At 39.2% G+C, this 27,940-nt stretch overlaps 1 protein-coding gene and 1 long non-coding RNA gene across 3 annotated transcripts in view; one reads left to right on the top strand and one right to left on the bottom strand.

Annotated features, from left to right (window-relative positions):
• The window catches only part of GFOD1 (Gfo/Idh/MocA-like oxidoreductase domain containing 1), a gene marked incomplete at its 5' end in the record, with an annotated part of 42,466 nt that extends 20,614 nt beyond the window's left edge, over positions 1-21,852 (top strand). The window contains 2 exons of one of the 2 annotated variants that reach the window (XM_083360672.1): positions 13,691-13,959; positions 16,394-21,852. In XM_083360672.1, the coding sequence (XP_083216798.1) occupies positions 13,947-13,959; positions 16,394-17,313 (933 nt within the window). In that variant the 3' untranslated portion in view covers positions 17,314-21,852. Of the gene's footprint in view, positions 1-13,690; positions 13,960-16,393 lie in introns of those variants that run through there. The other variant, XM_083360671.1, reaches the window with a different exon arrangement.
• Positions 10,687-21,998, bottom strand: LOC310639195. The gene is made up of 3 exons (XR_014492257.1): positions 21,963-21,998; positions 12,825-12,916; positions 10,687-10,729 (listed from the first exon to the last, which is right to left on the bottom strand). It is a non-coding gene; the product is annotated as an uncharacterized lncRNA (long non-coding RNA).
• Positions 21,999-27,940: the final 5,942 nt, after the last annotated feature.

Below are 27,940 nucleotides of genomic sequence, written 5' to 3'. Positions count from 1 at the left end.
TTCCTTGACTTTTTCCACTTGCCACTATAACCCCTCCTGTACTTGTTTCAGAAGTAGTTTTAGCTCAGTGGCCCCAAATATTTTGGGCAGGGACTGGTTCCGTGGAGAGAGGTTTTTCTGTGGACCAGAGGGGGCATAGTTTTGTGTGCTGCCTGCACCCTGCAAATGGGGCTTCGCTTGGTTGCGTGGCCCAGTTCCTGGCATGCTGTGGACCAGGGATTGAGGACCAGTGGTGGGATTCAAATATGTGAAAAAATGGTTCTCTGTGTGTATGCCATTTCCGGAAGTCCATTCTGGGCCTGGGCAACAAAAAATTAGCTACCGGTTTTGCCAAAATGATGCGAACCGGCTGAATCCCACCACTGTTGAGGACCCCTGTTTTAGTTGAAAACAATAACATCCTTGAGATGGGTTTTCCTTATTAGTGAAACCAACTTTTATCTTTTAAGACTCAGAAGCTGCAGCTGCACAACAGGGATGATCCAGGATATTTCACTGTTGAAGGTCTCCTCTCATCACTTATTTCCAGATAGAGAAATTGATCATGCAGATGGTTGAATCTTACTTCAACACTGATGATAGAATTTAGGGAACAGAGGAGAGGAGAATTTTTTCCTGCCATGTCTTGCCACATTCTTTGCCCTTCAGTTTGCTGTAGCATTACTTAGTCTAATGGTAAAATGAATTGTTTTTCCATCTGCAAATGCTACAAGAATTGTGCTTTTCTTCACAGCTGCATCTTCCTGTCCTTGAATAAGCAGAAAAATATGCTAGTCAACTACCTGGTGCCTGAACTGCTGAAATCTGTTGTGCTTCAGGAGTGAGGCTGTTGAGTGGTACTGCCCTTACAAATGAGGCAAATGAAGGGAAGTGATTGCTGAATTTCTCTAGCTTGTTTTCTCCACATACACTGTTTGTTCTCTCCTTTATATATGGTGGGACAGAGTTGGGAGGGGTGGATTTCTGATGCAAGGATTTAGCCAACTTTCAAATTCTGCAAATGCCAGGATACAGATGTGGAGCTGTTCTCTGTGTGTGAGATATCAATTGGGCGAATTTCTAAACATAAATCTAGTGCTTTTATGGAAGAGCATTACACTTGTGTCCAAGAATAGTGTGTCTGACAGATTGCAGGTATCGAGAAGCGCCATCAGGCGAAGCGGGAGGCAACTGTCCTGGCACATCAAGGTCACTTCACCTGTGCTTCAACTTGGATAATTTTGACCATAATTTTAGCATTCATGTGCTCTGAAATAGTGGAACTGACAGAGAGGACTGGCAAGGATGATAGGGGGAACTCCCCTTCCTTCTCTGTGCCTGTGACCTGCTAAGGTTAATAGGTAAGCAGCTGAATAACAGCTGCCGGAAGCATAAAACACAGAAGTAGTTTTCTGGGATTGGGGACTCGTCAATAGCAGCGATATAAATTGGGAATTTAATGTTCCTGATTTCTGCAGGATGGATTCTTGTTCTTAGGACTGATAAATTTAAAGAAAAGAAGGTTCTCATTTTTATAAATTCCAAGGACGGGAAATTATTCATTATCAACTTAAAATCCTCCAGATGTCTTGGGCTACATCCCATCTCTCTTAATGAGCATGGCCATTGGCTGTGATGACTGGCTTGATGGGAGCTGTAGTTCAGCATTGAGTGCCTATTTGAACAAAATGGCTCCACTTGAATACTGTTTTCAACTTACTCCTCTCCAGGTCATCCTTACAGAGCATTCTGCATCTGATCTCATTGTTTCTACAGCTCATAGAATCATAGAGATGAATGGGGCCAGAATAGCCTCTCTTCTGCTTACTATAAAAATCTAAATCAAAGCACGCCTATCATAGAGTATATGAGTTGGAATGGATTCTGTGGTTCATCTAGATCAGCGGCTCCCAACCTTTTTTATAACCGATACCCCTAGAACGCTTCTGATATATTCTCGCACCCCTTACAAAAGTTCAAAATAACAGCAAAGAATTATGCATTTACACTAAAATTTTGAAAACCCAAGTTTTCGCACTCCCTGGAATATCGTCTCGCACCTCTGGTTGGCAGCCCCTGATCTAGACCAAACACCTGCTCATTCTTAAATGAATTTTCATAAACCATTTCTCTTGATAATTAGCTTGAGTCATGGTATTTTAAAAATATAATTTCAACTACTATATTAGTCCTTGTCGTCTGCGCAATTTCAGCAAATCTGTCTCTTCTTGTAAAGGGCAACTTTTTATGTATTTGCAGGCTGTGGTTGTATCTTCCTTCAGTCAGCTTATTTCCAAGACTTGGTATCACAGTTCTGTTCAGATGTTTCTCCAGCCTCTCCACATCAATTTGAAAGGGCCGGGTACACTTAGTATGGTCTAATTGGCACAGAGCACAAAAGTAGCATTACCTCCTGTGTTCTGGATGAAATACATTTGCATGCAGCTCAAGACTGCTTTGTCCTTCTTAGCCATTCCTTCATACTTCATACATTTGCTGTTCAGTATTATAAATTCTTCTCTCACACAGAATTGGCAAGTTGGTTTTCCCAATCATCATTGGTTTATTTGATTTCTCTTACCTAGATATGGATGGAGCCCAGAGGACCAAACTCAGAACTTCTCTCTGTGTTGACACAAAACTATTTATGGGCAATTTATCCATATGGCTTTGTTAAAAATTAATACAGTACTAAGAACAAAGAACAAATGTATTTGCTTATGGAATATATGAAAAGCAAAATATAGTTTTCAAATGGAAAATGAGCTAGGTTCTATAGTAAAGTCTATAAACGTATGATAATATCAGGTCCTTGTAAGGCTGATGATTGTATAACATCTCATGAATTTGGTAACATTTCATTTTATACTAAGTTTGGTTTTAATGCACTTTTCAAGCGGAGGTGTTTTTTTTACTTTTTAAAGCTATTTAATATTGTAAAGTTTTATTATTTATTGGCTGATTTAAGCTTGTTAATGCTCTCCTTTATTTGTGGATGAGAACAAGTAAAGCAACCCCTAATTGACTTGATGTTCTTGTCTGACTTGTTTTAAGTTAAATAATAATAAAATGAGTACTGTACATGGTTACGGTGGACCAGTTCATGTTGCAACTCTTGAAAAATATTAAGTAAATCATTTGATGTAAAGATTAGAAGAACCCATTGATTTGGGTAGTTTACATGGTTTACATGTTACAAATTTATGTGATATTTACATTACTAATTTCAATAGTAATTGCTATGTTTTTAAAAATACTGATGCAGGGGTATGCCACAAGTAACATAACATGAATAAGATTAGAATTTTAGACTGTTCCTAAAAGGGATTATTGAATAGTAATCCAGACCTCTAATATTTTGATTCCATAAATGAACCTGTAATTAGCTTATAGTAGTAACACTTTCTAAGGGACGCGGAGGCTCAGTGGGTTAGGACGCTGAGCTTGTCGATCAGAAGGTCGGCAGTTTGGCGGGTCAAATCCCGAGTGCCGCGTAACAGAGTGAGCGCCTGTTACTCGTCCCAGCTTCTGCCAACCTAGCAGTTCGAAAGCACGTAAAAATGCAAGTAGATAAATAGGGACCGCTACGGTGGGAAGGTAACAGCGTTCCGTGCGCCTTTGGCGTCTAGTCATGCCGGCCACATGACCACGGAGACGTCCTCGGACAAACACTGGCTCTTCGGCTTTGAAACGGAGATGAGCACCGGCCCCTAGAGTCGGAAACGACTAGCACGCAAGTGCGGGGGAACCTTTACCTTTACCTTTTTAGTAACACTTTGGTTTGGTTTTGTCAGCATTAGAGAATGAATTCTTATATCAGCATGAGTTAAAAATTAACTATCTAAACTTTTGATCAAAAGAGACCAGTTTACAACTCCTTTGTCATTATGTGAGACTAATTGGTAACTGTTGTTATTGGTACATGTTGTATTTAATGCCTTGCAGCTACGTATCTACAGAGTCTTAAGAATTTAATTTAGCTCTAACAATAAGCAGAGGAATAATTACCAGAATTGTACTCAGTCCATGGGTAAATAAATCAATGTTGATGCTGCTGTAGCTTTATAATGAAGAATAAATTATTAGCTTCTGGATTATGTGAACTTTTTTTTTTACAAAATATCACTGGCCAGTATGACCTGAGGGCTTATTTTAAATGTAATTTAGTTTAAATATGCAACTTCACCTCTTGGTCAACAGGCACTAAGGTTGAAACTGGCACTTGAATAGGCTGCTTAAATCTCTTTCAAAGCAACTGCACTGGAATAAACAATATTCTGACTCTTTGTATCAGATGTTTTATGCAAGGCAAAACACCTGTGTTTAATCAATAATTAGCTTTAGTTTCAAATGTTCCATCCAAGTAATGTAAGATCTTTATGTGGCATTTTGTCAATACAGGGAATATAAAATACAATATAGAATGTCCAATCCTTTAAAAGATGAGATAGTTGTGGAGCTGGTTTTGAAAAGATAATACTTTCCACCCCTGCCTGCTTCCTTCATTTCAATTTTCTGTCAGTCCCTATTTAATTATGAAGATAGAACCAAATCAAACTGATGTTTGAAAATTTAATGTGCAGCTACGTTTATTATGACTGTGACTTGGGTGTTTTCCAGATATAGTGCATCTAACTAATGGCTGTTTTGAATGGGTAAGTTCACAAAAACAGAGAGAACTAAATGCTGCAATGTAATTGACAGAACCACTTTTAGACAGCATTCCTGTATTTCAGATTTGGCATAGATTTAGAGAATCTTTCTTATAATCTGTGGTTTTCAAAGTGGGGCCCAAGGGGACTGTATGACTCTTGACACATTCCTTGTCAACTGTCCGCTTCTTTTAGTAAAAGGGGGGAAAAAAGAGAAGTTAACATCAGGTCTCTTCAAACTTGGCCCTTTCATGACTTGTGGAGTTCAACTCCCAGAATTGAGAATTCCTCACCTGGCTGAGGAATTCTGGGAGTTGAAGTCCACAAGTCATAAAAGGGCCAAGTTTGAAGGCCCCTGGTTAACAATTTGCAAAGCAGAGCAGCAGATTTAGATGTAAAACTGCCACTCCACAAAGGTTTGGGGCTCTGCCATGAGTTGTCGGGGTCCCCTATTATAAAAATAGAGGAATAAGATCTTATTTTTTGTGTAGGTTGGCAGTTTGGCGGGTTGAATTCCGAGTGCCGCGTAGCAGAGTGAGCACCTGTTACTCGTCCCAGCTTCTGCCAACCTAGCAGTTCGAAAACACGTAAAAATGCAAGTAGAAAAATAGGGACCACTACGGTGGGAAGGTAACAGCGTTCTGTGCGCCTTTGGTGTCTAGTCATGCCGGCCACTTGACCACGGAGACGTCCTCGGACAAGCGCTGGCTCTTCGGCTTTGAAACAGAGATGAGCACCGGCCCCTAGAGTTGGAAACGACTAGCACACATGTGCGGGGGAACCTTTACCTTTACCTTTAAATAAATATTTTCATTTTGAAGTCAGCTTTTAAAGTGGACAATTCAGGTCATGGTAGTTTTAAAGAATCATTTACTTTTTAATTTTTGGCCAGACTGCTATCTGAACATGGCATTTACGGTAAAGTGATAATTATAATTCTAGAAGCATATCTTAACACTTTTCAGGAACATATGACTAAGCTGTATGGTACCAATTATAATCACTTTGGTGTCTTAATAATTATAATTATTTTGGCTCTGTATTTCTGTTACACAGAAGTCATACCTAAAGATTTCTTAAATAAGAAACTATTATTAATTAAAAGGATGTATTGGATGGCTAAATTTGTATGAGACTTGTATGACTTGGTTCAAAACTTATCCACTGCATATCTTACAGTTCTACACATTTATCGATTTGGGATGTAACTCACAGCAATATAGTACTTCTGGTGTATCATCGACCTGTTCAGCTAGACAAATCTTTCTGTGGAAGAGCAAAGGAAATTATTTTCCATTTCCAACCCCTCCCCCTCCCCCCATGCTGATGTGTTCAGCATGACTGGATACTGGCATGCGGTACTGAAAGACAAATTTGGCTTCTGGGCACTTTAATGTAATGTACCACAAAAGCACAATCCATGAAGGGTAATAGTAGATGGAGTGGTGCTATGAAGACAAATGTCTCTACTGGTGAATATATATTTTGCAGAGAGTTCAAGGGAAGTCAACACATAGTTGAATTTTTTTTACTCCTGAATAAGGCGTATGATTTAACTGGTGTCCCATTGATAGTATTTTCATAGCACCTGGAATACATACCCCTTTTATCCTTTCCTGTTTATTACTGTAGTTGTTTCTGATTTATAAGCTACATTACATCAGACTTATATCCTGGAAAGGTTTTTGTCCAATTGTTCAGTCAAACAAGAGAGAAAAGATTGGGTTGTGCTATTTTTCAGAGCTGTTTTGTTTAAGTCTCCTAATTAATTTGCAGCAAAAGCAAGGATTTAGAGAGTAATTAAAGAAAACTGGAAAAAATTAAAGTAATTGTCATTGCCATTGTTTTTGTTTAAAATTCTTCAAGAATAGAATATTCAATAGCATACGTAGTCCTCCTTGAAATAAAAAAAGTTGTCTTGAACCTAAGAGAAAAGAAGAGATGCAAGGTGAGATAATGACAGGTCTCATTGCTTCTGTTCACATTAATTTACAAAGATCAGTCGTATAAATATGCAGATATGCCTGTGTTACCCGGACATAGAATTACTCCCTTTTGAAAATAAAATGTGATGCTTCTAGTGCAGAGTATATACCATTCCTTATGTACCCTTTTGTCAAGATGTATGCAGTTAATGAAATAGACACAAGTAAAGCGTGCTATTACCTTAATTACCATTCTCAGTATTAATTTGGAAGTGTATACTTAGCTTAACCTATATCCTTTGGATTGGTTTGCAGTCTAAAGAGATTTTATATTCAGGTAGTCCTAAGGTTACAACAGTAATTGGGAGTGGAATTTCCATTGCTAAGTGATGCATTTGTAAAATGTGATTTTCACCCAACCATATCGATTAGCAGCAGACAATCCCAGCAGCGTGCAGTTTGGAGAGGATGGGCGCAGCGTTCTCATGTGCTTTGGGGAGGCCTCGGAAGCAGCAACGACAAGGAAGTGTGCAGTTTGGAGAAGCACACACACACAATTTGGAGAGGGGCATGTTTGGCCTTGGGGAGGGAAGGCCTGGTATGGCCAGCAACTGCCTTACCTAGGGCCATGCTGTGTGCACCCTTGTCAGCAGCAAAGACAGTTGTGGCACTGGTGTGGTTGGTAGTAGTGTGGGGCTTGAGACAGCATTCTTGGCAGTAGTGACGGTATCAGTGGTGCTGAGGCTGAAATAGAGGACATGGGGTGGTGGTAGCCAACTGAAGGCCTCAGGCCTCTATTTCATCCCCACCACTGCTTGTGCCACTGCTGCCAAGGAATGCAGCTGTGCAGGCGGCCAAAAAGGCAGAGATGAGAGAGACTGGTGGTGAGTGAATTGAAGTGCCAGGCATTTGAATTTTGATCAGTTGACTGCTGGGGCCCTGCAGTGACTGTAACTTTGAGGACCGCATGTAAGTACTGTTCGTTCTGCACTGTCATGACTTCAAATAGTCACTGTATGAATGGTTGTTAAGTGAGGATTATCTGTATGCTGCTCTCTTGCTCTGTACTTTGCATTGTTCGGGGCTTTTTTTTGTATATCTGTGCATCCATATTCATCAAAACACAATATTTGGCTAAAAAAGATTTTGCATTCTTTACAATGGCAATCACATTCAAGTCCTAAATGTCAAACAGTACTGAATTGCGTTTATGTATGATAGCAGATGTTATATTGAATGAAAAGTATAGTACTTTATATAAATAAGTGGTATAGGTGACCTTTTTCATAATGTACTGCAGAAAGTGGAGGTTTAGACATTTATCCTAAGTCAGTGATGGCGAACCTTTTAGAGACCGAGTGCCCAAACTGCAACCCAAAACCCACTTACGTATCATCGGGTGCCAGGTGGGCATGGCCCATTGGGTGGGCATTGCCCATTAGGTAGGCATGGTAACGGTTGACTAGGTGGGACTAAAAAGTTCAATCAATCAATTCCAACTTTGTGAGATCTGGTTTTTTCCCCGCAAGAAGTTGAAATTGATTGATTGATTGATTGAACCTTTTTTTTTGCACACGGCAGTGGAGGCCTAAAGCGAAAAGTTTTATAAAACCTACCTTGAAGGCCTAGGACTGGGATGATGGCACGCATGCCCACAGAGAGGGCTCTGTGTGCCACCTGTGACATGCGTGCCATAGGTTCTCCACCACCATCCTAAGTCTAAATTAAACTGAATTGGTCTTGAGTTACCATGAAGATTTGGGCTTTGAAGTTTGTGTTTCACAAAGCCATGCATTCAGCAAATAGCTTTGGGCAAGCTGCTGTGGGATTGGGTTTAAAGTGCCTCAATTCAAAAAAGTATCATTTCAATTCCTTCATGGGCTTAATTTTCCTTCTGTTGAAATATTTCCAGTTGAAATATCAGACAACCAAATCTTTGCCCATTTAAAAAAATGGTATTAATTACATTTCATATTGAACATGAATGCAGGCCCAAAGGAAGTGAAATAAATTAGTTGAAGACATATTTCTTGCAGATATGTTCCTTGTTTCGGGAATAACTTGTTTACATCGCCTTGTTCTAAACAGGACTTAATATTTCTCCTTGCCTCCTAAGATATAGATGTAGATATCCAAAATTGTGTTGGTGACCCTCTGTAGGTTGTGGCCATGAGTTTTGATTCTCCAAAAGCAAAGTATTTGCTTCTCAGCAGTAATATACTACTGTACATGTAATATTTGCTGTGCTTTGAATAATTATTTGCATAGCAAGCAATGTTTTTAATAAGGTAATGTGCACAGAGAGAGAATGATTGTTTGCTTTGCATTAGTAGAGGGAGGCATTTCATGTGCTTTCTGAGATGGAGACAGAAGAGAAAGCAATTAGCTGAAGTTGATGTTGTCAGAGTCAGCTGAATTATCATGTCCAGATGTCTCTGCATTGCTGGTTCTTGCTCCACAGAGTATTTTTGGACAATGTAGAAAGAACAACAACAGCCTTCAATGACAACCAGAATCAATAGGATGAAGTAGTATTTGGGTTGGGAATAAATATTCAATTGATTCCATGTGGGATTAAAAGGTTAGTTTTGCTGTTCGGTATGCCTGCCACAAATCTTTTTGATGCAGATTATACTGGTGAGATATAATCTTCTACCATAGCCACAGGATTCTCTAGGGAATAATTGAAAATTTTCACATACATACACTGTATCTTCCTAAAATTAATATCATGCATGCATGCTTTCGAATTATCTGTTTTATCTTGTCGATTTCTCATCTTTTATTATAATGAGCTTTCACTGGGGACTTTAACATTTTGCATGGAGAACATCTCTGAATGAGACTCTTACAACTCTACAGTTAAAAGGATGCTGCAGAGCTGAAAAGTGCATTTGCTTAAGGCTGTAGAGAGTCACGGCCAGTTGGAATGGACTTCAATAAACAAAGTCTATGAGATTGTTTACAGTTAAATTGTTTAAATTGTTTAAATTGTTTTAATTTGTTTACATCACTTTCATGCATACTTCCTCCGAGTGTAGCTCTGGTTGTTTGTTTCTGTTTGGTATGACATTTGCATTGGCTTTCATTTTTTTTTCTCCATAGTACAAACCGTACATTGATGTTTATTGTTCCTATTATGCCAAACCTGACAGTATACATAGATTAACAATTGCCATGCAAACAGCAGAGGGATCTAAAGCAAAATCTGGTATTCTGACATTCCACGGTGCTGATTATCTGCAACACTGCTGCTGTCATGGAGATAGCTGATAGATAGAACAATACAGAACACTGCAACCCTCCTCTAATGATGGATGTAGCTAGGTCTTGTTAAGGCCTTTTTTTAGCCTAATGTGGCATGAACCTAGGAAAATTATTATAACGTATGCATCTAAGTACAATTTTCAACAACAAAAAAATAATTGGAGCAAATGTAAATCTGCCTTTTGTCAGAATTGGGTGAGGCCAGGTAGTAGCAATGTTCAAATTAGACCGAATCTTAAGGTTCCAGCAAGCAGTCTAGCTTGTTCAAGGGTTTGGAGGGAAAGGAAGCTACATGGACATGCACCAATACATAGCTGTTGAGGTAAAGCTGTCACCAAAGTTGTTCCAGCAATAAACTTTGTCTTCTGAGACAAATTCTAATAAAACAGGATATATGTGCCTCAGGGATGAACTGTGGAGTCCTTGGTGTTCTCTAAGTTTGGTTGTTTTTGTGCAGACATTCCATTACCTAGCTAGATAAAATTCTCAATGCATTGTTCATCAACACTGAAGTTACTACCTAGCCAGGTATTGAAATGTCTGTATGAAAGCAACCAAGCTAGGAGAATACCGAGGAGTCCACTGATTTAAATGTCCATCAGCAACCCCCAATCCAAATGCAGCTACATTTAAGTAGCCTTGATTTGTTAAAATTTGATTCTGCAAAGTTTTCATCCAGAGCCACAGCAAGACTTTCACCTAACACCTGGTGGTTTACCTATTGCAGGGGTTCTCAACCTTTTCTTCACCACGGATGCCCTTTAAATACCTTTTTTGGACCATGGAAGTCCAAACTTAACTCAGGATTTAAATCATAACATTTCTTCAAGCCTTTGCGGAACCCTTGTGAAGACATCACAGGCCCCTATTTCCACTGATGTTCCCAAGGGCTGATGGGATCTTGTCCTAGATCAGAGTTTTCTATATCAGAACAGGGAGCATTATGGCCTATAAATTGTATTTCAATAGGATACTAGGTACTAGAACTTGGCTCCATGGTTTCTGGTTGCCAAATACCTGGCTTGATCATATACTACTTGATTATATATCAACCCTGATGATGGTTACCTGTCTCTTCAGCCATTGTAAGTAATAAACAACCTCCATATAAATTGGAAAAATCAAGTATAGAAAACTTGCTTGTGAATAAAGATCTCTCACATTTCTAGTGTCATGTACCCACAGCCTGGTCAAGACAGCTTGCCCATGTCATTATGCATATAATTCTGATTTTGTTAAAGCTGCCGAGGTGCTTCAGTGGGATTACACATTGCTTTACTGATATTCTTTATGATCAGTTGGCTTATTTGAGCTGTTAGCCCAGTTCTACATGTGTGTGAATGCTCTTATATTCAGGTCACCAAGAATAGCTTGTTCAGTTTTAGAAAAAGAAAGATAAAAATAAGGCAACCTAATTCTAATGTTTATAACATCAGTGCTACTATTTTTTAAAAATAATACACACTAGTCATTTGGCAAATAATTACTTCATTGTGGGAACATAATCATGGCTGCAAAGAATCTTTATAAGGTGGGTGGGTGGGTGGATGGATGGATATTGGTCTGTTACTTTCATCAGTATGTAACATCATCAGTGATCAAGACATACCTTGCAATTGCTTTTAAATAAAGATCAAGATCTAATTGCCTGATTTTTCCCCAAACACCCCCAAATGTTATTCAAATGTATTGGGCAAACGTGTTCATTGATTACTTGCAACATAAGTCTAATTTTTATTCGCTATAAGGATATTGGTGGAGCAGTGGTGGAGCCTTGGTGGAGCAGTGGGCTAATGCCTCCTTAAGTAACACCAGCTGCCTGCAATTATTGCAGGTTCGCATCCCACCAGGCTCAAGGTTGACTCAGCCTTCCATCCTTCCGAGGTAGGTAAAATGAGGACCCAGATTGTTGGGGGCAATAAGCTGACTTTGTAATAATGCCGCTTGGGGGGGGGAAAGCCCTAATAAGCAGGCATATACATAGAATGAAGGCTATTGCTAAGCACATTTGATTTGTGCTTAGATTGTAAGCCGCCCTGAGTCTTCGGAGAAGGGCGGGATATAAATGGGATTAAAATAAAAAAATAAAAATATTGATTGTTATTTATCACTAGATTACAGTCTGATGGTCTTCCATATACAACAAGGCTGAGAAGATTCACGTGAGGCAGCAAATTACGTAGCCTGCTTTCTAGATAGCATTTTTCACTCTGATTCAGGAAGCAGCTGACAGCCACAAGATGTGGAGTGCTGATTTTCCAGTAGTTCAGAAAGCCCAGAATATCAGTTATCCCTTCAAAATCCAGCACGAGGGTATTTGTTATCTCTTGAAAAGGATTCAGATTCACTTTTAATTTGGATTCCAATTGAAATGCTAATACCACACGCAGGGTACAATACTACAGTTATTTTCTGAGCAGAATTTGTTTAGCAGTTGTAAAAATGTCTCACTCTGAGACAACAGTGACCCAGCCACTTCCAAGGGAGATTGAGTGGAGGGAGGCTGAAGCAAGTCCAAAGAATACTCCAACAAAAGCTAAATTAACAAAGATATGTTTGTGATAAAATATTTTATTACTTACATTCTACTAATACAAGTAAAAGGTTAACTGCATACTTCCTTATAAGCAGGACTGTATTGTACTGTACTGCACTGCACTGTGTTACCATACCATGATTGGGCTTCAAAAAACTGGAGACCACTGGATGACAGTATTAAGAATATGTCTTCCTTCTGTAGAATAACAAATACTTGGGTAGGATACCACAAGGAAAGGAACGGATATGAAAGAAGATAGCATTGGTAAAAAAAACACCTCTTAACTTTGTTCTGAGGTGATGACAGTGTTAAGATGTATTTTAGTCTTTCCCATATAAAGCTTGAAGAAATTACATTTCTTCTGACTAAATAATATTTTTTTTATAAAATACAAAAAACCCAAAAAACCCACTAGCCTTGCTTGCTCTATATTTCTGTGAATTGTCTGTATCATCATCCCACCTGTTGTGGTAGAAATCAGCCACTAATGGAGAATTTTCTTCTCAGGCAAATAAATACCAGCTTCAGAGGTAAGATTGTTTTCTGAACTTCAGCTAGGGGGAAAAAACATAAATTTACTTTCTCCACCTGCTCTTTTCACAGTAGTTTCTTCAAGTTGATTCTCTTTGCGTTTTCAAACCTTTGTGTGTTTAGATACAAAGACACATTTTAAACATGTATGAAATTCGATCCTTAGTATGAAGCTTCCATTCATGCCAGTAACCAAATGTTGCAATAGGAAGTGCCTCAGAAGTTCCCGCTATTCTGTTCCAAACCTGCTTTTATTTTATGGGTCAACTCAACCCCGTCCCAGTTGTATGTTAGCAACTCCTTGCTTTTGAGCAAGCTCTGCTCTTAATGGGCTCTTCCTCATCCCCAGTCATGAGATTATAATAAAGATTATATCGTATTCAGACATCTTGGTGTCTTCCAAGTCTGCTGGTATTTCCCTCTTGGACATAAACATTTTTGCTACATAAGCAATGGCATTCTTCCCATCAAAAACGGGAGAATACAAATATCACAATTCCGTTGAGCCCATTCTTTGAGATCTGCAGACTGCCCATGCAGCTACTTTAAGAGTGATAGCTAAACTTCCTAAATATATGCATGATTACACAGTGCAACAAAGCATGAGATGAGTGTCTGCTGTGACTCAGCTTGAGTAGTCATTTGTTAATCGAATGGGTGGTGCAGTTCAACCCGCTTGAAATGCTGAAAAATGTTTCTCACAAAGCCAAGAGGCTGGAGAGCAACATTCTATGCTTGCAAATTGAGGCATTTATCTGTAATGGCATGTGGTTTTTGCTTATTCTTCTAGGCTCTTTCAGTTTTCTCCTCAACTCTGTCACTGTTTAAAGTGGCAGCGTCGTATGATGCCAGATGTGTCTTCCTTAAATTTGGGAAATCAGTGGATTTTAAGAAAAATGGATGAGATCCAGCTGAATTTCTGAAGTTCCCTTTTAGAGACTGTCAGGATGTTGAATTTAATAGATGGAAGAGTAAAGTGTACAATAGGCCAGAACACACAATTGTAGCTATTTGGTTGGAGAGTGCTGGCTCCTGCATGAGGCAAGCTACACTATGATTGGTTGCTGTAAGTATAAAGGGGGAGTTTCCCTTTTCCCCCTCCTTTTTCTTTTGTGTGTTCTGTATACTATTTCATTCACCTCATGATATTCCTGTGTTTCTGACTATCTTATGTTCTTCCTTTTCTGGATGACAATGACTGCTAAAGGTAAAGGTAAAGGTTCCCCCGCACATGCGTGCTAGTCGTTTCCAACTCTAGGGGCTGGTGCTCATCTCCGTTTCAAAGCCGAAGAGCCAGTGCCTGTCTGAGGACGTCTCCGTAGTCATGTGGCCGGCATGACTAGACGCCAAAGGCGCACGGAACGCTGTTACCTTCCCACCGTAGTGGTCCCTATTTTTCTACTTGCATTTTTACGTGCTTTCGAGCTGCTAGGTTGGCAGAAGCTGGGACGAGTAACAGGCGCTCACTCTGCTACGCGGCACTCGGGATTCGACCCGCCAAACTGCCGACCTTCTGATTGACAAGCTCAGCGTCCTAACCCACTGAGCCACCACTGCTGCACAATTCCATGACAGAAACCTAGTAGCAGGGGCTGGCAGCAGCCCCGCAGCAACATGCTTCAATGGTGATAGGGAATTTGAGAGGTGGAACTGAACCCAGTTGGAAGGTCTGAAGAGGAAGAGGGCTGCTCTAGGACTTCATGTGGGTTTCAGTTGAGAAACCACATTACACACTTATTATTCACAAACCTTTAGATTTAGTTCTGTTGTTCCTGTTCACCCAACTACAGTGGCTGTCAGTTCCATTACCTAGTATCAGACAGTGAAATCAACTTATTAGGCTAGGGATGCATAAGTGAGGCTTAAGGGCTAATATGGGTACATAACATGTAACCCAGTGGTGGCGAACCAATGGCATGCGTGCCAAAGGTGGCACTCAGAGCCCTCTCTGTTGGCACACGCGCCACTGCCACCAGCAGCAGGTCCATCAGGCCACCACCACTGCCTGGAGCAGGAGCCCCACCGAGCACAAAGGAGCCAAAGCGGCCAACTTGCAAGCTCGGCAGAGGTGGTAGAGCAGAGGTCACCAACCATTATCGATTGATGGACTGGAAGAAAAGGGAGGGGGAAGCATTTTACATGCATGCATGTGCGCATGGGACTGCGAGCATGCACACGCTGCAAATGGGGTGAGTTTAATGCCTGCGTGATACTCACTAGCCCTATCCCGTTCTTCCATGGTGCAGCATCTTGTATTTGCATCCTGCAGGGCTGCAGCGGCCGTTTTTGCCCCTTGCAGCACAGTGGCCCATTTTTGTGCCCCCGGTTTTACATGCCAGAGGCGGCACACAGAGGTGCCTCCCTGCCACCCCTGAGGGCACCACAATGCTGATGCGGCCCTGGCACTTTGTGATAAATAAGTGGGTTTTGGGTTGCGGTTTGGGCACTCGGTCTCTAAAAGGTTTGCCATCACTATAACCTTTCAGATGTTGCTGAATTGCAACTTTCATCCTTTGTTATTGTACACACTGATTGAGACTGTTCAGAGTTGTAATTCAGCAATATATACATGATCAGAAATAGTGCAGCTGTGCCAAAGGTTTTGGATGCTGCTCCCAAAGCTTCTCCAAATATGCCGATCACCAAATTGTAAGTTTTAAAAGGATAGAAGGGGAAAATTAAGTATCTGGGAAGTAATCACCTCTTAATTTTAGTTAAATGTTGATGTAATTAAGTTAAATCAAATGTGTTTATCCTGACCCCATTCATTTTTTGGATAACAATCCTTAGCATGCCACTAAAAAGTCCTGAGTTAGTTGGAAGTCTCTACTTTAATGCATAAATACAGCTTGCAAATTATAATTTTTATCTTCAGGTATCAAGTGATCCATTAGCATCATGTATGAATTTAGCCACTGTCAGGGAACAAACTATTATAATGATAAATCTATGGAAGTATAATAATCCATTTGTATAATAAGTAATTCACAATGGGCAAATAAAGAATTAAAAAAAACTTGAACTATTTTCCTTGAGATAACTCACTACAGGCAAGAATCCCAAAATTTTCAATAGTATTTTTAGTTTATAATCTAGTATAAGCAGATATAATTTTAGGTGGAAAATGGAAGGAATTCTGTTAAGCTCAGACTTCCTTTATAAATGATACAGCTGAGTATGAGACATTATATGTTAATATAAAATTTAAAGAGAATTTAAATATAAAATGAAGAGTTGCAAGCATCAATATAGGATAACGTCTGTTTGCAGAAGAATTTCCCTTCTTCAGACTAAATTTGTAGCTTTTGCCAACTGAGACCCTTCAAATTCGTCTTAATTGTAAGTGAAGCAAAAAAGGGGAAGGTTTGTCTTGCTCGCCCAAAATTGTTTTTAAAATTAATTTTTTTTCTTTCTAGCTTTCCTTGATTTCTACAATTGTACTTTGCACTATGGCATATCTTAAACTCACCTATATTTTTCTTTTCTTTAATATCTAACAGGGATTGGGAAGAATGTCATTTGTGATAGAACAGCCACTCCACTGGATGCCTTTCGGATGATGACAGCTGCCCACTATTATCCCAAGCTTATGAGCATCATGGGCAACGTTCTCCGTTTCCTGCCTGCCTTTGTGAAGATGAAGCAGCTGATCCAAGAGGGCTATGTGGGGGAACTGCTTGTGTGTGAGGTACAGGTTCACAGTGGGAGCCTGCTGGGGAAGAAATATAACTGGAGCTGCGATGATCTGATGGGAGGTGGAGGATTGCATTCTGTTGGTACCTACATCATTGATCTCCTGACTTTCCTCACCAGTCAGAAAGCAGTGAAAGTTCATGGACTTCTTAAGACCTTTGTGAAACAGACAGACCACATTAAAGGAATACGGCAAATTACGAGTGACGACTTCTGCACATTTCAGATGGTCTTAGAAGGTGGGGTATGCTGCACTGTTACCCTTAATTTCAACATGCCGGGAGAATTCAAACAAGATATTGTTGTGATTGGATCCAGCGGGCGGCTAATTGCAGTCGGCACGGATTTGTATGGACAAAGCAATAACTCCCCACAGAAAGAGCTCCTCTTGAAGGATTCTGCCCCAGTCAGCAATGCCTTGTTACCTGAGAAGGCCTTCAGTGACATCCCATCTCCGTACCTCCGGGGTACCATAAAGATGGTACAAGCAGTTAGGGAGGCCTTTGAAGATCAAGATGACCGACGAACCTGGGACGGACGGCCACTCACAATGGCTGCAACTTTTGATGATTGTCTCTATGCTTTGTGTGTGGTGGACACCATTAAGAGATCCAATCAGCTAGGTGAATGGCAGAACATTGTGATTATGACTGAAGAACCAGAACTGAGTCCTGCTTACTTGATTAGTGAGGCCATGCGGCGGAGTAGGATGTCTCTGTACTGCTAGATTTTTGTCTTTTGTCTTGGGGTGGGGTGGGGGGGGGGGAAAGGAAGTGAATCGATTCCGATTTTTCCTGACAGAAATATAACTACACATCTCAGGCCTGGATAAGGGAAAAAGTTTAAGGAAACAATATTTGTTGCTAAAGCCACATTGCCTAGTTGGTGCATTTGAAATGTCCGTAGCACATAGTAGTTGCAGATCCTTATGAAGGAATAATGTGCGTTAGCTTTTTACCAAATAATAGGAAGGTAAATTATAATCAGTTTGCAAGCTGTTGGAATATGGCCGATTGAATTGTGTTTATTGTTTTTTTTAAAAAGATTCAGGAAGGTCCATAATAATAAAATAAAACAGGCCATAAAGATGCTTGAATCAAAAGCCTATGTAGATTGCACAGACTTACCCACAGCTTTTAAGAGCTCCAATGATAAAAGCATGCTACTCTGTTCTTGGTGAAATAACCCATTGCATTAGTGAAATGATACAATAAGAACATTTGGCATGAATATCTTATCTGATGACAAAAAAAACCTGGCAGGTTGGTTTTCATAACTAATATAAATAATATTTTTGAATTATTTTTCCTTTTCTATGGAATATAACTTGAACAGGTAGGTTCCCCCCCTCCTCCCCCAATTCATTTTGCTCCAAATTCATAGTATGTTCCACTTCAGGTTCCAGACTCACGGGCTTAGTAAGTGTTGATTCAAAGCAGAAAAATCTATATAAAAATAAAAAGGTTAAGGTTCCCCCGCATATGTGTGCTAGTCGTTTCCAACTCTAGAGGCCAGTGCTCATCTCCGTTTCAAAGCCGAAGAGACAGCGCTTGTCCAAGGATGTCTCCGTGGTCATGTGGCTGGCATGACTAGACACCAAAGGCGCACGGAACACTGTTACCTTCCCACCGTAGTGATCCCTATTTTTCTACTTGCATTTTTATGTGCTTTCGAACTGCTAGGTTGGCAGAAGGTGGGATGAGTAACAGGCGTTCACTCTGTTACGTGGCACTCGAGATTCGACCCGCCAAACTGCCGACCTTCTGATCGACAGGCTCAGCGTCCTAACCCACCGAGCCACTGTGTCCCTTTTATATAAAAATAGGATTGAGCAAAAAGTAGTTTTTAGGATAGTTATCATAATGTGTGATGAGCTTTGATTCTGGTAAATTCCAGGGTGATATTTTTTGTTTTGTTTACAGACCAAGCATAACTCCTATGATACTTTAAAATGTTTACTTTAGCACAAATTTTCATGGACTGGGCCTTCTTTTGTTAAGAGGCATGAAGTTGTCTGACAAAGTGGATTTAGTTGCAAAATGGTATACTGTAATACGTTATTTAGTTTTCAAGCAATTACACAATTTATAGTTGTTCCTCATTTAAAAACATATGTTTAAGTCTCGAACCAGGGGAACAGAAGGGGGTAATCAGCAAAACATAACTGTGAGCCAAAGCTCATGTGTGTTAGGCAAAACCTGCACAGAGCAAAACATGATGCCTCCCCAGTAAGGCAAACCCCAGCTTAGAGAAAAAATGATTTAACTAAAGGTGAGGTGAGATGTGGCGTGACTGATCATCTTTGTACATTTGAGTTGGACAGTTTGTCCTTGTTGTGGAAGCATTATCTGTGATGATAATTGGTGTGCCTCGTTGTTTTATTGCAATATTGTGTGAGTGTCCAATCCGTATCATAATGACAACAGGTGAGCCTTTTGTCATGTTGCTTCCAAACAGACCATTCTCTGGGATCTTCATGATGAAAACTCACATCTCAATGAACAATTAATGTTTCTTTTCTTTCACTTTTAAAAATTCAAATAAATATTGGAGGTATCACTTGGGACTGTAGGTTTCATATTACTTTACCCCTAGAACTGAAATTATCCTGCACAAATTGATGCATATTTCCTTGTAGCTAACGTTGCCAGAGCTCACTAGACTAAAAAAGCCATTTGATGCATAACTACGTACAGCCCTAAATCAAATGCAAAACTCAGGAATTGTCTTTAATGGGTGAACTGAGCCCATGACAGTCCCAAATAGTAGGTTTGATCTGATAATCTTCCCCCTCCTTGCTTATTGGCACTCCTGTATTTCTCTCTCTCTCTCTCTCTCTCTCCCCTAAGTAGTAGAGTATATAGGTTAATTGATTTCCTGAAGAGAGATTTTGAAATTATGATAACCACCATAGGTGTGATTTTGGTTACATTGCTTTATAGTAATTTGTTTTTCGAAATAGCAGTGCCAAGTCTCATCCTAGAGAAGAGTCATTTTGTCTTTTGATGGTTTCTACAAAGTTGTGAAGAGAAAAAAAGTGCTTTCTTCCATATATATATTGTTTATGCTCAGCTCTGGGGTGCCAGTTGCGAACACTCCTGGATAAATTTAATCAGTAATCCTCTTAAAAAAGCCACAGCTTGTTTGCAATATCACCATCCCCATAAATATTTACTATTACGAATCCTGAAAGTTGCACTGGCTTATAATGGCAATATACACTTCTGGTGGGAAATGCACCAAATTTTGGGGTGGGGGTTGTTGAAGGCCCACAGGACATTATTTATAAACTGATGGTATTGCCAGTGAAGACGGGACCGATTCCTTTTTTTACTATGTATTGGAGAAGGGAAAGGTTGGGAGGGTTTAAATATCTATTTTAGTGGGGTATTCCATTAAAAGGACAAATTGCACTGATGAAAATAATTTTCCTGGCAACAGTGTGGCAACTGAATCTGGCCACAAGCCACAGATTTGTCACTTGCTTTATATTTTAATTTGCATTTTTCTGACAATTGATCTTCACTGGAAGTTAATAAATTGCCCAAAGTCAGGAACTAACGATTTATGAAAAACTGGATTATACTTGGTTGGTAGGGCTTAATTTAGCACCTTGCATGTATAACTCAGAGAACTGCATTAATGTCAGGAACTGGATTTCATATAAAGTCAGATGAAAAGTAGTAGAAACAGGGGAATCCTGTTTTGTCATGGAACTCCTATGTACTTGAGCTTGCCTTATCTAGCTTAATGTTGGGGGGGGGACATTTAAAGGAGTATCAGTTACTGGGACATTAGCATCATGAGTGATCTCTGCTGTCTGCTAAGGTGTTTCATTTGTGTCTATACATGGACTTACAGAGCATCTTTTAATAAAAGATCTCTACAAGGCTCGGTAATATAATCCTAACCCTTACTTTTCCTTCGCTCCTAGATCTAAAACGTTTGACTACAATTGAAATATTAGGTGGGTGGGTAGGTATATGTTTGCACTAAAAGAAAATTAGAATGTAATGGCATCATTTTCTTTAAATTATCATCACTATCCCTCCATCCCTGTTCAAAGATTTACACACAGTATCAAATAATGGATAGAAAAATAACTTTAAAAGAGCAAAATGCATGAAGCATTGGAGAAGTGTCATTGTTATTGGTTGATATTTGATACTCCATTTACGTGATAATAGACAATGTCATGTTCTCCAGTATCATGTTCTTGAGATAACATTGAAACTACAGTGCCCCATTATCCCAGTTAATGTTGGCTCTGCAATTTTGCAGTTGTGGATCTACTGTAATACAGCTGGAGCACACCAGATGGCTGCTATAGACCATTAAAAGTTTATCGCTTTTGCTGCAGTTGGTCTCCATCTGAACAATCCTGGTTTACAGTTTTACATATGAATTTTAAAAAAATAAAAGGATAGAAGCCTGCTGGGAACATTTTGTTATTTCATTTTATCCTAGGAGATTTAGTCAGTTTTTGTTTGCTATCATTCTGCTCTCCTTCTCTATAAGAGCACTGAAGATGACAAAGACAGTCAGAGAGGTACTTAGCCCTATAAATCTTCTTAAAATAGCATTTCCATGATTGATTTTAATGCTTTATTTGATCTGGTTCTAGAATGACATCTTGCTCTTTATTTTTAACTGTAAACATTAAAATGTACATATATTGCTTTATTTAATATATATATACATATATATTTATTGTGTTTTACAAGCATATATATTATATAGAGCGTGAGATTATATATATATATATGTGTGTGTATATATATATATATGTATATATATATGTGTGTGTATATATATATATATATATATATATATATATATATATATATATATATATAATCAGTTGCATGGGCATTTTGTGTGTAGCAAATATTTTAAAAAGTTATTTATCAAAGAAGAAAAATGTGATCGCAAACAGAGTCTATATTTTATACCTCGATAGGTTAGAAAGCAAAAAGAAAGCGGGGTTATCATAAAAAAGAAAAGAGCAGATGTGGAGAATGTCCCCAGCTTTTGACAACCTGGCTGCTTTTTAATAGAAAGCAGCCTTTGATGTTTCTCAGCTACAATAAAATCCATACAACTTCTGTACAATGTTTATGCGTTAGTCTTTCATTGTTTGGGGAATGTAGTTAGATATAACCAGTCCTTGGCATATATGTGCAGCTTTAAACAAGGCTTCCTGCTGTTCATACAAATTTGATAATTGGAATAAAAAGAACTGAAATGCTGAATAAAGACATAAAAGAGACTGTATTCCAGCTGCAAGTCATTCCTTTCAGTTGTGTGTTCTTCTTCCATAGCCTAGTTTTTTCCCCGACTACCCTCCCATCGTAACAGATGTTTAATTTGATATACCTGAATGAAAAACTCCCAAGATTTCTACTATCCATTGTGTTTGTTCCTTTGAGGATATTACAGGTGGGGATGAGACAGCATATAGGGCGGAGGTACAAAAACTATCCATGTGGTGTAGTAACAACAACTTGCACCTAAACATCGGCAAGACGAAAGAGATGGTGTTAGACTTCCGGAGAAAAAAGGAGGAACCTGCCCCACTTCACATCGGAGAGAACTGTGTAGAGAGAGTTTCCTCCTTTAAATTTCTGGGAGTCTACCTCTGTGAAGATCTGACCTGGAAAGTTAACACAACCCAGGTGGCCAGAAAGGCCCAACAGAGGCTTCACTTTCTTAGGGTCTTGCGGAAGAACAGGGTAGAACAATGGCTAATGACCCTCTTTTACCGGTCTACTATAGAGAGCGTCCTCTTGTATGGTATTGTGGTTTGGTATGCTGGTCTGACAGCCGCGGACAGGAAAGTATTACAGAAGGTAGTGAGCACAGCACAAGACATTGTGTCCCCTGACACCACTGGATGACATCGCCAGGGCTCGTTGCCTTGGAAGAGTGAGGAAGATTCTCAGGGATGACTCACATCCTGGATGGTATCTCTTTACTCTCCTATCATCCGGTAGGAGATATAGGAACATAGCCAGCCGTACCAACAGGCTGAAAAATAGCTTTTATCCGTGGGCTGTTAGGCTTTTAAATGAGACATAATCTTATGCAGAATTGACTTGGGAGGCCAGTGTGTGGTGTAGTTGGTTCACATGGTGTGGTAGGATGGAGGGTTTGTTGACACTGTGTGTTGGGGGGAGAGAGCACGGGGGGAGGCTCAGCTAATCTCAATGTACACATGTTGTACTTTGACAATAAAGGTTTATTATTATAAGACTCCAGGGAACGCAGTGGAAAGAAGAGAAGCAATGTAACTGATTCTGTTCCGCTTCCCTGGGGCCAGCCTGAATAACTATTTTGAAATATAAACCACTTTCTAAGTGTTTCTGTCAAACAATTTTTATTTGCTTTTACTCAGCAAAATTGCTAAGAAGCCAAATATTTTTGCCATAATTGGCACAAACCAAATCCAATGTAATATAATACAGTAAAAATACTATACACCAACACATACCCTGTGTGTATTCTAAGCTTATTAATAAGTGCTGTTCTTTCTTTCTTGTTTCCTGTGTCATTATGGTGCTAAGTAGTGTGTTTGCTGTCAAACCTTGGTAGTTATCCTATTCCAGGATGCACCTGAGAGAAATCATTTCAGGGGCTAGGGTGCAAACCAAGGGTGGTCTATCCCTTCTATGAGTCCTTCCCAAGGAAAAGCTATAAAAAGTAAATGGGTTCATTTTTACTAATCTTAAACATGGCCAAATTGTAAGTAGGTGGGTGGTCTCACTATACTTTGAAAAAATATTTATACACGGAGCTTTCCTTTGCAAAGTTGAGTATGGGTTTAGCCTAATCTCCATTGATACTTCATATTTTAGTCCAGGCTTTAAGAGAGAAAATTGGCTTCCAACTGATGAGTGTTAAAAGACTTCACTACAGTTCAGTGCAGGGACAGTCCTCGACTTACAACAGTTCATTTAGTAACTGTTCGAAGTTAGAGCAGCACGACCGTTGCAGCATCCCCCATGGTCACGCGATCAAAATTCAGACACTTGACAACTGACTCATATTTATGATGGCTACAGTGTTCTGGGGTCTTGTGATCCCCTTTTGCAACCTTCTGACAAGCAAAGTCAGTGGGGGAATCAGGTTCAGTTGACAACTGTGTTAGTAAACAACTGCAGTGATTCACTTAACAAGTGTGGAAAGAAAATGGGTCAGCAACAGAAATTTGGGGCTCAGTTGTGGCTGTAAGTCAAGCATTACCTGTATAACATTCTTGACTTAGTCTTCCAGTGCCTTGTTGCTACTTGCTCATTATGCTGTCCACTACCTGCTTGCTGCCACAGAGGTGTGTTGCAATGAAGCAAGCACCAGCTTGTCGTGTGAAGACACAGCAGGATGTGAAGTGCCTTGGCGGGCTGCCTCTCTGATCATCAGGAACATTTCCCAAGAACACATGAATGCAGTGTACTGAGAAAAGACAACCTAAGTTTGGGTTTCCTTTTTCCTGCGATATCCCAGAATGGATGTTTGTGTCTGATGTCTCCCTATGTTAATTCAAAGCCTGCATTTATATCTGAAGTAAGAGCTCATTAAGTTTCAATGGAGCCCTAGGGAAAAATGTCATAAAAACAAGTGCTGTAAATACAGTTGGGCTGTTATAGTATTGATTAACGCAGCAAGTAAATGTTGTTACAATGCAAAAAGCTTTTAAAAATAAGTACAGCAAATGGGAGAGCACTTTATTTTTAACTAAGATGTTTTAGCAGTGGTTTGTAGGATTGCTCACAGGGTAAGAGAACTTTCAAAAAGTGCATTTATGGATCAGCTGCTATCAACAGATCAGACTGTTAATCAAGATTGGTGTATTTAGTTGATGTATATACCACTCCTAACGTCTGTTAAGTAGACAGTTGCCCATTAACTCAGCTTTTACTGTAGATTATGCTATTTATGTCCATGAAATGGTATAAATTTACAAATAAAGCACATTTGGATTTAATAGATATACCCTATTTCAAATTATCAGTTAAATCAAGGTTTAATTTTTCTTCTGCCTTCATTAATACCTATATTCAGCCAATGAAGGAGAAAATCTTGAATTTCAACTTGAATTGGCAACTGGCTTGCATTTATGATTGCACATTATGTTTGTAATGTTCTCCAGTCGTGTAGTTGTTATTTCTGTCACTGTCAGCTGGTTTCTGGCAAAAAAAAATACCAATTGGGGAAGCTTAATATCTATGGTGATTTGCGTAATCGTGGTAAAAATGATCATAGAATTGGGTCTGGATACATCATGATTTGCTTTACAACTGCAGTGACTTAAGACATAAATTCTGGTTCCAATTGTCCATAAATTGACAGCTACTAATACATGCTTCTAATACAAAATTAAAGATTTCATCAAACTGGAAATATGTCAATATAAAATGACTGCAATAAAGTCTAGAACAGTTAATGGAAGATAATGGCAACCAACATTTAATGATCATTTCTCTCCTCTTGAAAGCAGCTTTGACTTTTATTAACATCTCAGAAACATCAAGGTAGGGAGATATATAATTCAAGATAGCAATTAGGCTTATGCAATCACTCCCCCCTTTTTATATGCATCATAAACAATGGGATACAAAAAGGGGCAAAGCTTTAATCGCAGCCACATCTTGATTTTTTTTTAATCCTTGTAGATGCTTCTGATGAGAAGCTAGACTTCTAGGGCATCTGCTTCTTAAAACAAATTAATATGCATAAGCTGCAGAAACATGGTAGAATTAATAGCCATTGATTAACTGATTCATGTATTTATGCAACCCCATTGTAACCAAATCCTGAGTTAGAAAGTTCCATATAATTATTATATAAAATATGAAGAAATACTTCTGCCTGTTTTGTACCTCCCACTGTTCAGCTTTGTTTGATAACTACAGCCGCAAGAAAAAGGACAAAAGCAGTAAGGGAATGATTTACTTCATGTTGGAAATGCTCCAACTTCAGAAGCAAAAGAGAAAGTTTTATATTTTGTTTTCCTTATGCCTTGCTTTCCCAACCCCCTTCCAATTAATAGGAGGGAACTGATTTATGTCAGTTGCTGAACAGGCAGGTGCAACACTTGGTTTAGAAAATATACCCTGACATTTGAAGGACTGTGGCATATCTACTAATTTTTCCCATTTCCATCATTGGGATTTGATGCTGGAAAAGAGTCAGGGTTATTTCTCCTGAATTCTCCTGCAGGCAGATCTTTGCCCATGTTTAAAGATAGATATGTCTGAACAAATTTATCTTCAGTATAAGCTTTTGTGTATGCAGCTATCTATAAAATACACAACCATCCTGTATCTCTGTGTTATCACAAATGTGGACTAAGATATTAACAGTAACTTTGAAAAGATGGAATTAAGTCTCTCTGGATTTAATCAGACATAGTGCTAAATAGTCAAACGCTGTATTGTATTATCTTTAATTTGCCATCACATTCTCAGATATTTAGAAAATCCTAATCTGGGCATTTTATTCTGTCAAGAACACAATGAGAATTAAGTTACACTGGGCAGCATTCTAAGCAAGGTCCAAACACTATATCTTAAATTCTGTATCCAAAGAGTGGACTCAACATTTGATTGCTGGTAATCCTCAATTTATAACAGTTCATTTAGTGACTGTTCAACATTACAATGGCACTGAAAAAAGTGACATATGACCGTTTTTCACATTTGACGACCATTGCAGCATGCCCATGGTCAAGTGATCAAAATTCAGACACTTGGCACTGGTTCATATTTATAATGATTGCTGTTTCCCAGGATCATGTGTGATCACCTCTTCTGATAAGCAGTCAATAGGGAAGCTGGATTCACTTAACAACCATGTTAATAACTTAGCAACTGCAGTGATTTACTTAACAACTGTGTCAAGGAGTCATAAAATGGGGCAAAATTCACTTAACAACTGTCTTGCTTAGCAACAGAAATGTTGGGCTCAATTATGGTAGCTAAGCCGAGGACTATCTATACTGTATTTCTCTCAAATTGCTTACAAAATGAAGACACACCTTTCCTCTTCCACCCTACCCACGTTTTACAACCCTATAAACATGTCCACGCTCTTAGGTGTGCCTCGATTCACTTCGTTAAAATCCTGGCCCATGGATCTTGTGACACCAATAAAATTTGTTTTCCTAAATAGGAGGATATAAAATGCACAGAACAACTATGCTGCTTATTGACAGGACTTCTAACATGTGGTCTTAAGAAAAGCTAGTTTAAGGCTGCCATCTCCTGCTTCTGCAGTAAATTGCAGCAATAAAAAGAGGAAATCACGTGTGCATCATAGTGATTCTGCCCCCTACACACACTAAACAGCAGCCATTGTCAAGAGCAAAATAGTATGCTCTTCTATGTACAAAAATGTTTTTCTTCAGGGTAAAATTGTATCTACCGAATAGTTAATTACTGGTTAATAAAATGTTATGCATCCACATTTCTCAAAAGGAAAACAGTAACATTTGGGGGCTTCCTTAAGTTCCTAACAAATCTATGATCATCAAGGTTTTGTGGATCACAGGCTTTTCATCAGATGTATGGAGTACAGCACAGTAAAATATAGAACTGATTTTATCCAGCAGTCCTTTTCCCTTCCATGTTTTGTGACATCATTTGTACAATCGTGTATTTTATTACCAAATGAATTTGACATTGCAGCCTTTGTAGTCTTCAATATAACTGCTATTCTAAACTGCATTACTAGACCCACACTGCCTAAGAAATCAAATGGAGTTTACAGTGTCTTCATCCACCTTTGATTAAAATTACTTCAAGATGGCGCAAGAGAAAACAATACAGTACAAATATTAGAAAGAGAGAAATGAAAAATAGAACTGAGGAGTAACAAGAACAGAGCAACTGCCAAGAGGAAGCTATTGCTTTACGCATTCTGGTTAGCCAACCATCCTACAAGCCCGGATCTGACTCAGAAAACGATAATTCTTTGGTCAGTCAAGACCAGCGTTTTCCAACCTTAGGAACTTGAAGATGCGTGGACTTCAACTCCCAGAATTCCCCAGCCAGCAGGGAGTTGAAGTCCACGCATCTTCAAGTTCCTAAGGTTGGGAAACGCTGGTCAAGACGACCAAAAAATCTGGGAAGAGTAAACTAAACAGTATACTAAATTGAACTAAATTCAGCTTCACCTAACTCAGGATATTCCAGATGTTAAATGGAAAAAAAGCCGTAATCCGCGCCCCCCCCCTTAGGTCAAAGGATTGCAGTTGAGGAGTCATTTCAAGAGGGACTGTACTACTGCAGATGTTTTACACCTGCACCTTGCGCCCCATTAGCTTGATACTCTGGTAATAGGCAGTCTCTTCTTACCGG

This window comes from Vipera ursinii (genome assembly GCF_947247035.1).
Source record: "Vipera ursinii genome assembly, chromosome: 3".
NCBI classification, from domain to species: domain Eukaryota; kingdom Metazoa; phylum Chordata; class Lepidosauria; order Squamata; family Viperidae; genus Vipera; species Vipera ursinii.
The sequence above is the reverse complement of the archived record's forward strand: the minus strand, read 5'-3'. Positions and strand labels throughout refer to the sequence as shown.